This window comes from Cyanistes caeruleus, chromosome 5, assembly GCF_971803275.1.
Source record: "Cyanistes caeruleus chromosome 5, bCyaCae1.hap1.1, whole genome shotgun sequence".
Classification (NCBI taxonomy): domain Eukaryota; kingdom Metazoa; phylum Chordata; class Aves; order Passeriformes; family Paridae; genus Cyanistes; species Cyanistes caeruleus.
Window position 1 is genome coordinate 11,034,729 of NC_141705.1, and position 14,116 is coordinate 11,048,844.

The 14,116-nt window shown below is 38.9% G+C and overlaps 1 protein-coding gene across 13 annotated transcripts in view; it reads left to right on the forward strand.

The window, feature by feature from the left end:
- The window catches only part of ABLIM2 (actin binding LIM protein family member 2), a 130,054-nt gene that overhangs the window by 62,062 nt on the left and 53,876 nt on the right, over positions 1-14,116 (forward strand). For all 13 annotated transcript variants that reach the window (XR_015287458.1, XR_015287459.1, XM_086891144.1 and 10 more), the window contains exon 6: positions 2,056-2,149. Coding sequence is in view for 11 of the 13 variants with exons in the window: in XM_086891144.1 (XP_086747270.1) it covers positions 2,056-2,149 (94 nt within the window). In the remaining 2 variants the exon portion in view is untranslated. The remainder of the gene's footprint in view (positions 1-2,055; positions 2,150-14,116) is intronic.

The following is a 14,116-nucleotide window of genomic DNA, read 5'->3' on the forward strand; positions in this document are numbered from 1 at the left end:
AGTAGAGGAGTATTTTCACTTCTTTTCAGTATTCTTTTAACACTAAATAATTAATTTATCATTGCATACCCTTTATTATATATATATGTTCAGAGATATATAATATATTAGAGATTATTGTCTAAATTATTATCTAAATTGTATTAAAATAAATGAAACGGAGGAAGGTTAAAGTCACATTTTCCATTTACCTGGAATGGGACTTGACAAAGCAGTTATGCTACAGAGAGGCAGCAGGTGGAACATGTTTCCAAGACCCAAATGTATGCCCTTAGTTATCTATGGTTTTGCTCTCTGTGATGCTGTAATATAAACAAGCAGGTACTGTTCTTTCTGTATATATTACATAAGAAGAAATGTTAGCCAGCAGTTCATTAAGGATGTACACACCATGTTTTCATGCTGCTCCAGACCCTTGTGGTGTCAGATTTGGACTGCATGTGGTGACAGCACAAAGTATGCACACAGACCACGTCCCATGTCAGCACTTTCATCAGGCCAGTGACATGCAGGCCTTTCACTGGCCAAGGCACCTGGGATTAATTTCTGCTTCAGAGAAGTGTGTTACATTGAAATTTTCTTAAGCAGCAAAGTAACTCACTCACCAGTGCCCAGAGATGATGCAGTTTCAGAGTCCATGTCACACTGACTTTCAACAGTTTTTTGGATTTTGATTAATGCAAGTACAACATTTAATTTCACGGCTCTCACTGGAGAACAATATTCATTAAAAGTATGTTCTTTAATAAGGTTTTACATTGTATCAATGTTGTTCTAGTCTGCTGTATTTCAGTGCAGTCCTTTTTTTTTATTGTTATTAAATGTAACCCTCCCATAAATCGTAAAGATATAATTATTACAAAGTCTTCTTTTTAAAAAGGCTAAATGCCAAACAAAATAACTAAAGAAAAGAAATATCCTGTTTTTAATTCAATGAATTATTGTGATAAACTTATAGGTTAATCTCTAATAAATCCGACTTCCATGCTATAAAATTAATTTCTATGTTTCTCCAGGGAAATGTCTGATAAAATTATGCCTCTGCTAACAAATCTGTCTGATCACAGGCTGTTTTAGTATAACAAATGAAATATATTTAACTATGTTTGAACTTATAACATTATAAGATATATATAAGATAAATAAATATATATATAAGATAATATAACATATAGATATTATAAGATATAACATACCCAACTTTGCTTAACCTGAACTTTGAAACATGGGAAGATTCTCGTTTCTTCTTAGAGCAATTTGTTTTTATTCATCAGTTTAATGGTCTACGTGTACAACTTAATAAAGTTGTAAAATGCAAAATTAACAGGTTCTTGTCAGGGAAATAGTCCAAATGTTCTGGTCTTGATGCATTAAAATAAAAGCTGAGACTCTGGGTTTTTTTCTTCATATCTGTAAATTGTATCTTAATGCACTGGTGGTGGAGGAGTGGCTGATCACATCATGCATGAACACACCGCTGCTCAGGCTGAATTCTTGTAGTCACTGCTGGCTTCTGTGGAGCACATTCCCAAGATGTTTGGTCCATGACTGTCTTTAAGCAAGTCCAGTCAAGAGTGCCAGTAGATTTAATGTTTATCAAAACTTGGTTTGCAGACAAGATATTTGAGAAATTACTCTCTGCAGTCTCAGCTAAAGGATTAGGTAATAAATATATTGGATACATCAGCTGGATGAATTAGATAAGAGGGGAAGAGTAATATGTAGAAATAACTATCTTTTCCACAGAGGGGGAAACATGTGAAAGAGGTTAGTAGGTAACATAATTAGACAGGTGGTGTGAGGGTCTCAGAGACTGAGTGTTGTTTCAAGGCTGACAACTGAGTTTAGCAACAAAGGAGAAAAGTGGACAAAAATAGTTGTTCACCGCTATTCAGCTTTTTGCAATATTAATAAAAACGAGATACTTGGGAGGCAGGAAGGCCCATAAATACCCTATGAAGTGTTGAAACAGTGACAAATTTAGTATGCATAATCTCCCAGTAAACTGCAAGCTTACTTAAAGCCACATCTGTACAGCCTGTTGTTCTTCCCTAGGGATGGGGTTCCGTACTGCGAAACGGACTATCACGCCAAGTTTGGGATCAGGTGTGACAACTGTGAAAAGTACATCACAGGAAGAGTGCTCGAGGTAAGGAGAACCTGTTGTTCAAGCACATCTCAAAGTCTACAAAAAGAGTAGCTCTTTTGGGTTTAGTCCTGTGCTCACAAATGAGTGTTAATGCAACAGCTTACTGTTACTTTTTATTAAATACCAGGAACTTTTTCTGTAATCGGGTTTTTTATCTCTTCTATTAATGATTTGGCACACCAAACTCCCTAAATGGGTATTTATGGTACTGGGGAATGTTCAGGCAGCAGAAGTAATAAATGAATGTATTATCAGGCACATTTTAAAACTTGCACTAAATTAATTTCTAATTTCTGCTTTTTGATTCTCTTTTATGTTCCCCTAAGAGAGGATGAAGCTGTTGAAAAGTAAAATGAATTATTTGAACTGTGTTTTTGCACCCAGAAATGAACTGTGACAGAGATTTTTTTGTACTTGCTGTAAGAGGAAGGAGGTTGTTTAGTGTAGGTGTATGTTTATGCATTATGCAAAAATTTCCATGTAACTGACCCGGTGTCACAAAATGAATACATCCCTTTGATGTGAATAAAATTAATCCTTGGATCTAAGTGTATTGTTACCCTGTCAGTGTCATCGATTATCTGCATTTTCTTTCTACTTTTCTCTGTGAAGTCCAAGCAGTACAGGAGTAGGAAGAGTTGTCAGTTCACTCTTTTCTTTAGCTAAGAAAGCCTGGAGAGAGGTCCCAAAGGGCTTCCACCAGAGAAAGAGCTGCTTGATGTTACACAAAGACTTAACTATCCAAGTGGTGGACAATTATAACTTGTTAGGAACTGATGAGCAAGTATCCATACCAGATGGGAATCTGTATTGGAGGATGATATGGTGTTAACGTAGGCACGAGAGACTTTTCCATTAACAAATGTTTTTACAGAGCTCTCTGAAGAGAGATTTCTAAAAGGGAATTTGAATGAGTAAAAAAGACAACTTTCTCACTTTTTTGCACACGGTTGTCTCAAGTGGAAGAGGCAAAACAAAAGAAAATATCTTAAAACCTTCAAAAACGTAAAAGGTGACCAGTGAAAGCTGTTATATGTTTTCAGAGGTGTCAGCCATTGACACTGAATGAAAGGGAGTAAAAGGGGATGAAATTTGAAGGTGAAGGTGATTAAGAGAGGTGAATACAGAGAGAAGAGTTAAATGTGGCAAATTGGGAGTGCACTTCCTCAGAGCAGTTTACAAGGAGTGATTAATATTGAGCTGAAGAAGAACAGAAACTCCAGTTTCTGTACTGACTCTTGGCTTCACAAGATTTTGTTTTCCTGTCCAAGTGCTTGCCTTGAAATATGTGCAAGAATACTCTTTTTATGTGGTAATATTTTACCTGCAGTATGGTTAAACAATAGCATGTGGTGTGATGTGATTAAGAACTGTGTTCTTACTGTCTCTATGGGTAATAAAAAGGAAAAAAAAAAAGTCTTAAAGATTTTTAGTAGCATAATTTAACATTTAGACATACTAACAGGACCAAGTGTGATTTGTGGCACCTGGGAGCAGATGTGACTGTAGCTGATTCTTCTGACTGCTTGGTGAGAGTGTACTGAATAGGGAGACAGTTCCTTGTTTTTATTGTTGATGGGCCAGTAACAAATTTGGGGAAAGTTATTGTAGAAATTCTACCATGACAGATTCCATATGATGGTTTTGGTCAGTGTGTGTCCCTCTCCCCTCCATTCCCCAGTGCTGCTCTAAGGACAGCTCTGTAGCACTGATTCTCATCTTGCTTTGGTACTGGTTCAGGCTGGGAGCTACTTCCATCGGCCTGTGGCATTTAACTGTGGAAAAAATACTGATGTAAGATTCAGAAACCTTTTAAAAAAAAACAGGTGAGGAGACAGGACTTTCACCATCTGTAAAAGCACAGATAGCATCACTGTGAAACAGGAAACATAAGTTGAAGTTAGGATGGAGCAGGAAATGGATTTGAACAGTTACAATGACATTTAGTGTCTGGACACTTGTTGGAACAACCTGGAAATTTTATGATCTGTAAACTTTTTTTCTGTAGAATTGTACAGAACAGTTTGTTGGTTTGTATGCAGCAATGAAGCTAATGAAGCTTGAACATGAGTGCATGTCACATGTCCTAGCCCTCTGCTGTCACAGTAGGTCCTGTTCCTCACGGCGTCTCCCAAGATATCTGCTCTCATCCCCTCTGTTTCTCTGTGACATATCTCAGGAGCTTTCTTTACATTCCCTGCTTACAAAAGGTGACTCACACTGTGAGCCTTCTTCCATGGTGGTCAGCCTGGATTTCCAGTCTTTGTAACTCTGTAAGGGATCACTTAAAACAGCCACTGAGTTTTGGTGTGGACCGTGGAGAGCAGCTGGGTGAGGAGGGAATGCACACACCTCGTTTCAGTCAGAAGCCAAACAAAAAGCCGTGGTCTGAGCAGACAGATCTGAAAGGATGCAGAGGCCGTGTCTGCAGCTAACGTGGTTAAGGCATTTGTTGTTTGTGTGCAGCAGATGGGCTTGTTCAAAAGGCTTGGAACTGGGCTGACTTCACTCCCTCTCTGCTTTTGGTATCGAGCTCGATGTCTGTTTGTCAGTAGCAGGCTAATTGATGTTTGTGCATCTCCTGGTCAGGAGGACAGAAAAAATGCAGGGTAGTCAGTGCCTGTTCTTTTGTTGTAGGACATATTATTTGTGGAATTGTCTGGAATACTGACACATTTTTCAAATCAGTATTTCTTTTTACCATCTTGAATATTGTCTGGAGAAACAGAAATAGGGGAAATTGCTCCTAAAGTGGGGGGGAATCTTGACAGCAATACTTATTAGGCAGAGGAATACTCTCCCAAGGGAGCTGCTGGAAACTATCACTTAAAAAGTCTTACAACAAGATTGGACAAGGCACTGGAAAATCTGTTATGGAACGTCCTGCGATGACAAAGGGAGGGACTGTATGACCTAATAGGATTTTTTTCCATCTCTCATTTCTGTGATAATGTCAGGAGGACAGCTGCTTCCACAACTATTCTGTGTCCAGATTTTATAATCTTGTCTCCCTTTCCAACACTTGTTCATTGTAAGTGTTTATTCAGCAGAAAGGAAGGGAGAGTCAACTAGTGTGCATTACTGATAAGTTAAAAAAATGTGGCTGTTTTTGTAGGTTGTCAGCCAAATACAGTGATGATTTAGTTACCTAAATTATTCTCTCAGCCCATTTTCTGAGGGCCAGATTCATTCCATGCAGTAGTAAATGGGCTTTAACATAAGACATCCTTGTTTGTAATTCCTTTCTAGTTTCTTTCTTCCCCTTCAGTCCACCTTGTCTTGCACCAACTCTCCCAGGGAACTTGTACTGGAAAAGCTATAAAAGGGCCTGAGCAGGTCATTTATAGAGATGATGAATTTTATTACTTTTAAAAGCAATGATTTTGCTGTTTCTTGTGGTTTTGGGTTTGTTTTTTTTTTTTTTATTTAAACCCAATCCACCACTGCATTTATGGGCAAGATTTGCTCTGTTTGTGATGCATACAGAACACTCTTAAATGCAAGTCAGTCCTCCCATAGAAGTTGTGTTGTATTGTCCCTGACCATATATATTGATAAACCTGCCAGCTTAAGCGAGGAGCAAGAGGTTGCTGGAGTTTACTTTTGTAATTTGACTTAAAATACACTGTGCCTGAAAACCTCTAGGGAGAGAAAGGGTTTACTTCAGTGCTTATGCTGTATTTCTGCTGCCAGTCCTGCAATAGTTATGATCATGCAATAACACACATTTTAAAATAACAAGCCATTGATTTTTATGACCAGCCATTTCCCTTTTGTCGTGTTGCAATCTATTTCTCTGCACTTAGCACTAAAAGCACTTTTCTTTTCTACTAGAAGCAGTAATTTATTAGTTAAAATTTCAACTTGTTCTAATGTTAATGTCCTAAAAAACATGTCATTGTCTCTTTTTTAAAAAATATACTATATTTCTTACAGTAATTCAGAGTCTGCTGTAAAGCCCTTTCACTCAAGAAAATACTTTCCATTTCTTTCCTCATTTTTAATCAGTCTTTTAGCTACGTTTTGCTGGAGGAGGCAGAGATGTGTTGTCTCTCTCCTGGTCCTTCCCACACAGCAGGTTGTGTAAAAGGTTTGGAAAGCTGTTGAGGTGCCTGACAAAGTTGTGTGACAGCCAGTGACTCCTCCTTGTCCTCTTCTGGGAGGCATGTCTGGGTTTCCTTAACATCTGATGCTTAGAAACATCATCTCAATTCCAGCCTCTATTTTAAAGTGGTCTGCATTAAAATAGTTAAAAATGCTTTGGATAAGATTGATTTTTAGCTTTTATTAAATGTTGTCCCCTTTAATTGCTGAGCTCTATGGAGGATTTATAGAGAGTAGTTTTAGTCCCTCTCAGCTTTTATTTTGCAAAACTGAGTGAACCCAATTCTCCTCTGCTTGTAAAGTCAGCTCCAGGCTTTTCTGGTGATGCTGGTGGACTTTCCCACTGTGGGTTCCTAACTTGGAGCCACCTTCTCCCAGCATGGATGAACATTGTACTCCAGACAATGCCTCACCACAGTCTTGTGCAGGGATAGTAATCCCTTCCACCAGTTCTAAAGAAAGCACTTTCCTGGTGTACCCTACACTGGTGTGATTTCTTTCTGTGAGTTATTTAACACTGACAGCCCATAGTGAGATGTTACTTTGAGGTGAGGGGTTCTCTTCATCTGCTCTTTCAGCTGGTGGTTTCCTACATTGTTAGAGGAAGCCTCCATAGCCAAAGATATCATTCTTGGGATGTTTTAATGGCAAACACAGTATAGGTGGTGAGGGGGTCACATTTGCTTGGGTAGGCAACTGCATCCCATCAGTGGCCAAAATACCCCTCAGGGATATTTTCAGCACTTGATTTTATCTACAACTGTCCCATGATTCACAGCTACATGACTAGTGTAAATGTGCCTTACAGGTGCTGTTGAAAATCACAGCAGTTGGAAGCATCTTTATGTTTTTAGTATGTGACATCTTAACAGGGCAGCATGGCACTCAGTTTATGTGGGGGCAGAAAGGGTTAGCATTTTACTAGTTTACATATATGTGTAAATGTCTAGAAAAACATAATCAATATATGTTTTTAAAATCTATTAATCATAACCATATGTTATTTTGAAGTAAGGGAGCAAATGCAGTAGGCACTAGGAATGAGCCTAGAAATGTCAGTAATTTATATGTCAATTAAATGTCACTTATACCTCAGTGACTTATTAATTAACGCATGAATCTTATTTTTCGTAGATTGTTTTTTGCTTTGCCCTAGGGTTGAGCTGGTTTTGTTTGCAGCCATATCTACTTTGTAAATCGATTGCCTTTCCCTTTGCAAGAGTCTCAGTACAGCCGAGAGACGATACTAATTCTTTACAGCAGGGAGTACAAATTTCTGCCTGCAGTGTGGGAGAATGGTTCATTCTGCAATGTCTGTAATCCCGCTGTTTCATTAACAACAGGACCTACTGATGTGTGAAAGGTGCTTGAGCAGCTTATTAATATAGGCATTAATAGTGAAACATGCAATAAAGGCAGCTGTGTCTGTACGAGTGAAGGGCTCCCTGTGCATGGGCAGCCTCGGGAAGGCTGTCAGAGCAGCAGAAGGATCCAAGTGTCAGTGCTGCCTTCCTCAGAAGCTGCTCTCTACGCCACTTTCCTCCCTTCAACACAGAAGAAAGAAAACTGTTGGAAAGACACATCTAAATAAATCAGCATTAGCAAAAGGAGACCATCTAAGGTAGGAAACATTAACTAGCCCTTTCAATGCATAGTGTTTGCTGAGATACAGGGCATTTTGCAGCTTGGGAATGGTCTCTGGTTTGATGCCACTTGCATTTATCTGGGGCTGCTGGCTTGCAAAGGCAGGTTAATCATCAGTGCATTATATCTGAATTTATCTGGGTAAGTTTTGACAGTTGACCTAGACCTTCTGCTTTGAGAAAGGCATCATTAAAAATACTGTCAGCAAGCAAATAAATAGCAATGCAAATGCCTTTTTCCCATATCTTTTAGTCTTTTCTGTAGCCCAGTTATATTGGTCTAGATGAATTCACCTCATCTTTCTCATTTTCAGCCTTCCCCTTTTTAGCCTCCTCTCCAGAAATACAGAGCTACGCCTATCTGTATTTATTATCTGAACTTCTAAAAACTCACAAATTGTCAATGTGTCAGGAGAAAACTGTACATTAAACCAAACTTTTTGCATAGCTTTTACCCTATAAATAATTTGTTAGGTTTATTGAAGAGCACTGAGTATCATTTGATGATAGCTTAAAACTTATATTTTTACCAAAGTAAGGGATTCTGCAAACTATTTCTGAATAACAGAAAAGAATGACTATTGCAGGTTTTGTGAGGGTTTTTTTATTTCTTTTCTCAGCTGCTTACTTGCTTTTCTGTTGAGAATTCCTCCCACATGTATGGGGAAAGTCCTCAGCAGTGCTGCTGTGCATTTGTGCTTGTGTGGGTTTGTATGTGTTAGTTTTAGTGCATAGTTTGATTTTTGAGCCTGGCAGACTTGTGGTGGCCAATTCCTTTCCTCACCCAAAATGTAGTACCAGTTGACTATTAATATTAATATTATTATAAATTGTCTGGATTGACTGACTGAAGGATGAAAGGAGTGATTCCAGTAGTCCCCCGATCCCTCCTGAGCCTCAGACCCCAGCAGCACACAGTCTCTCTCCCCAGCCAGTCTCTCTAAGCCATGTGTTGCTGTGGTGATGCATTAACATCCAGTGCTCTTTGCCAGCATTTGGGTGTCCTTACAATGTGAAAAGTTGCACCTCATGGATGTCTTCAGTCCCTCATCCAATTAGTTTGTGTATTCTCTCATTCCTGGTGTTCCTCTGACCCACATCAGGGGATTGCTGCTGTTGCACAGCTCTGCAAAGCCCTGGACCTCCCTTGACCCAGTCAGCAGCACAAGCCCCTGCCTCCAGCTCCATCTGTAACCATGGCAGTGGTGCAGCACTAAGTGCACTCAGTTGCCTTTGTTAATAAAGTATCTCCAGGATGCTCTGGCCCATGTGAAAATAGTTCAGCCTGTCTGCTGATAGCAGGAGAGCAGCCTGTGACTCATTTCTTGTAGCTTTAAGCTTTTTCATTAACCTTCAGCATTTTTTGTGCTTTCTCAAATTTCTTTTCTTCCTCCCAAAGTGTAAGAACTTCTGAATGGTACATTGAACTGAAAATGCATGGATTAGGTCTGAAAGCAGAAACTTCCTACTTTCAGGAAGGATTATTAATGTCAGTTCTGTGTGTGACAGCAGATTTTCCACTCCCAGGTAAATCTGGTGATCCAGAATAGCAGTCCTTGTTCAGGCATAGAATGAGACAACTTCTGTTCTTAAATGTTTACATCCCAGATCACCATGTTCAGCTTGAAAAGGGGAATGTCTCATAGGGCTGTTTCTCCAGGGCTGCTCAGTGTTGGTTGAGCTGCATTCTTCCAATCTGAAATGGGTGTGCTAAATACACAGCTGCAAAGTCGAAAATTAAGGGGATTATGTCTGCAAGTCATCCTTCTTCTTCACTCCCTGTCTCCTATCAAGAGTTGGCATAAGTGAGAGCCAGCTGCAGTTTGTCTTGGCCCCTAGGTGGGTTTTAAAGAGTGGGAAAGGAAAGTGGAAAAGAAATAAAGGAGATTTGTTGAGCAGATGGAAAACAGAAGCCTCTTCCAGTCTCAGTGGGTGGCAAGAAAAATTGCAAAGCTGAGAAGAAAAAGACAAAAGAGGCAGATCATTCACTCCATAACAGAAACAACTGAGTGCAAAATCAGTGGTTTTAGATATGACAAACTGTTTTGATTTACAAGAACATTTACCAAATTCTGTAGAAAAAATTCACTGTTATCCTTTTCCAGATTTTACCTGACTGTGACAGGGCTGAATTTGCTCCTGAGCCAGAACTTGTTTGCAGATGTCACAGAATAAGATTACAGTTGTAATAGTGCTAATTTTTATTCTTTTATTTATTTTTTCTCAATTATCCGCCCTTACAGTTTTTTAGTTACTCTTATTTTCTCTCACAACCATTAGAAACTTCTTCCTCTGACAGTCCGGTGTTATAGTAAGTTGTTACCATCCTGAAATGAGTGTTCCTGTTGGTACATTTGATCTGCACCTTATACCTGGAAGAATAAGGAGTATGTGGGAAGCAATTAAAATGACTCAAATATGGGTGGGAATTCTCAAGGCTTTGCAAAGCACAGCAGGATGAGCCAGAACCAAGACAACGTGAAATAACTGCACACGTGAGATTGCTAAAGCCGTAGGTAATGCTGCAGGTGTGCAGAGTGATCATTTCATGTGACTGTTTCTTGGCATCCAGTAGGATGATAAATGAATCCAGTAAGGAGAAGATTAAGAGGATGATTGATACAAAACATTACACTGCATTTACAGTGGTGTAAATCCTGATGAAAACGGTTCATTTGCCCTGGCACACTGTTGAAGTGAGTCAGTGGTGAGTCAGTGGATCCACTGTGACTAAGAGAATTAGAGCTTTTCTCCACAGAATTCTCTCTCTAACTTCTGGCTCTCACACTTTTTTCTCCTCAACACTGTTGTGTGACATAAACAATAGATATCTTGCCAAAATACCTCTGCCTTGACAATGTTGCCTGTCCCTTCAAACCCAGTAGATGATATGACAGCTGTTTGCTAACTTCACCATTACTGTGTACAACTATTACTGAGTAATTGTTCAAGTCCTTCTGTTGCATATGCAAAACTCTGGCTTTGCTAGAAATGTGAGTGGAGATTTTATGTGATTCCACTTAAAGCTGATAACTGAGCAGTGTTCTATTCCAAGATCAAAGGTTATTTTTCTGAATAGCATCACTCCAATTTGAATACACCCCTTAGAATTCAGTTTATGGAAGCCAGTATAGGCCTTGTAAAATGCCAGAATGTGGATCCAGTGGCAGAGTTATCAGTTATCAGAGTTATCAGTGTGTGCATCCATTGATAACACTTGATGGTGCAGTGCTGGGCACCTTCTTCATGGTACTCCTGAGTAAAGACAGCACAAACATCTGAGTCCTAGGTTTTACACAGCCTTTTAGATTAAATGCACATTGTACAATGTGGTTTGAAGTGCTGGCCAAGAGCAGGAGGGTTGTATTAACACTTGGAAATAAGCAAGAACAACCCCTGACTGGGTTTGTCTGTCATGGAATAATTTGATAGGAAAGTTTTCTAAGCCTGTTCTATGCTGTTAGGCCAGAAAGTTATTAGATAATATCTAATGTAGTTCTGGAAGGAGGAATTAGAACCTTATCTAAATTCAGGGAACTGCATTTGCTTCCAGAAATTTTGAATTTGCCTTTATAAATCAATGCACTGACTGATTGGGCTATTTAATAACAAAATTATGTATCTCATTCAAAAAACTTTATTAAATTTCATAAAGATAAATATGTGGAGTTCCTTTTTGTACCTGTGCTTCATTATCAGTTCCATGTACACTCCTGGCACCTAAGAAAAAGCACAATTCATTCACAAAATAGCTTAATCTCTCAGTAAAAACAATCATTTGGAGAATGAATGAAGAAGTATAAACAGGATTAATTAAATATCCACTAAAGGAGTTCAGTGATTTTCCACCTTTTTTTATTTATATACTCTGAAAGAAAATACTTGCATTGAAAGTACATGCTCGTCCATATTGCATTTAAAATGACTGATAATGAAGCACTGACTGGATAAAAAGGAAAAAAAAAATCCCTAAGAATAACTAATAACTATACATTGGAGCAGTATTTCTCAGAAGTTGTGCAGCCTCCATCCTTGAAGGATTTCAGTATTCAGCTGAAAAAAATTCCTGGGCAGACTGATCTGACTTGAGTATCAACTGTGCTTTGAGCAGGAGGTTGGGTTAGATGAATTATTCTTCCATTCTGTGGTCACTTGCACATTTCCTGACTTTAAACTGAATTATGTTGCCTGTACTATGAAGTTTGCCTGAAGGAATATCAGTGCCCTTTAATGAACAAATGGGAATGTCCATGTGAATGGACATTACTCAGGAAATGGAGACAAAATATACAAAAGAGAATAATTTATTGTCTAATCAAAGTTTTACACTTTCACTCATCCCTACATTGCCCAAGTATTTTCCCCCTTCCCATCCCATACAAAGGGTAACTTCCCTCAACATGAAAAGCAACAGTAGTCAAGTCATATGTCTTCTATAAGATCTTTAACACTTCATTTCAGCTTGAGAAGCTGCCTGATGGAAGGGCTTATTCTGTCAGTGGTTTTGTGCTTTATTCTGTTTCCCTCTGCTTGGACAGGTGGCTGTCTGGTGATGACACAACTCTCCAACAAATTTGTTCCATGTGAAAAGCTTTCAACTAAGAATGCTTTATCCCAGTCTTCTGTGGGCTTTGTTTTTGGGTCAGGCAGCTGCCCCATGCCTTGGCATACCCACCAGCTCAGTGTTTTGTAGGCTGTTTCTCATTGTTTCTGTTCAGCATAGGGTACAGTTAGGACTTGATTTGGGGATTTTAGAGTACAAGGTTGGCAGAATTTGGATCTACTTCAGTAGACATCACTTAGTGGTAATGAGGAACTATTGCAGCAACTATATTGTATTATGCACTCAAAATGGAAAATATGCTTTGATATGATTGAATCATTGCAGCAATATAACCTTTTGTCACTTCCACAAGCTCTTTACTCCCAGCAATAAAAGATATCAATTACTCCTGTGCATTTTGATAACAGGATAGATTCTTTTTAGTGTTGTTATTTTTCATTTTTACAGGAAAAAGTTTACTAATAGCTTTTAATTCTCAGGAAAAGAATCAGTAGTCGTAAGTTTCTCTAGTATATTAAATGATTTTTTGGACTTTCTGTCTTCCCTTTACTAACTAGTTCATTCTTCACTGAGTAATGCAGTGAGATAGGATGTACTTAGACTTCAGTGATGAATCAGACATCAGAAATCTGGAGTCTTCATTCCAGGACTCATCTCACACTGAGCTTTAGGCTGCTCAGTTTCTCATGTGTCCATCCATAAGCAATTGTCGCTCATCAAGTGCAGTAAAAAATCATATCACACTTCTAGAAACAGCATGAAAGACCAGACAAGCAATGTCATTGTGGTAGAGTTACACTTATTGTGCATATCATCTTTTCTGTATTCTACCACTTCATCAGTTATGGCAGCCATAGCCAGAAAATGAGCAGAGTTTTTTGCTGAGCTGTCTGCAGTAATGTAATACATTTTTCCTGGGTGATGACAGCTAATATAAAACTCAAACTTAACTAATTAAGGTTATTCCTTTTGGTATGACTTACTCTAGTTTTGCTAGCACTGCATGTTTTCCAAGCCTGGTGATCTGCTCTGAGGCCTTTTGAATAAGACCCCATACTGTCTTCAAATTGTGCTTTGGATGATGCAATTCACGTTTGTCACATCAGCTTTATTCTCCTTTTTCTTAATTCAAGCCCTCAAGTGATGAGAAATGAGGAAAGGTGTTTGTATGTACTTTGTTGCAGAGCTCTCTGCATTAAGTGAAGTGTGGGTTTGTCTGTTTGAAGTGAAGTGTGGGTTTGTCTGCAGTAAATGAAGTGTGGTTTGTCTGTTTGAAGTGAAGTGTGGGTTTGTCTGTTGATGTGCTGTGGGACAGGTTGCAGCACTGTGATGGTCCCTGTGCTCAGGGCAAGGACTGCAGGAGGTCCAGGAGGCTCCCCTGGTTAAACATTCCTCATGGTGATCAGCCCAGAAGGCTCTTCCTTCTCTGCAGAGGAGACTTCATGTTTAACCAAGTCTCTTAAACCTAGAGGGAAAGAAGTAACTCATAATATTTCATCTCAGAGTGTTGAGGACTGTTTTGACTCAATTTAAATTATGTACTAAGAGTGCAATTTGGTGATTGTGGAAAGCTGGTTCATGGTCAGTTGAAGGAAAACTGAATTGTTGGTAATTTACTGTATTACTAAGGACTTTGCTATTCAGGTTTGAGGTAAT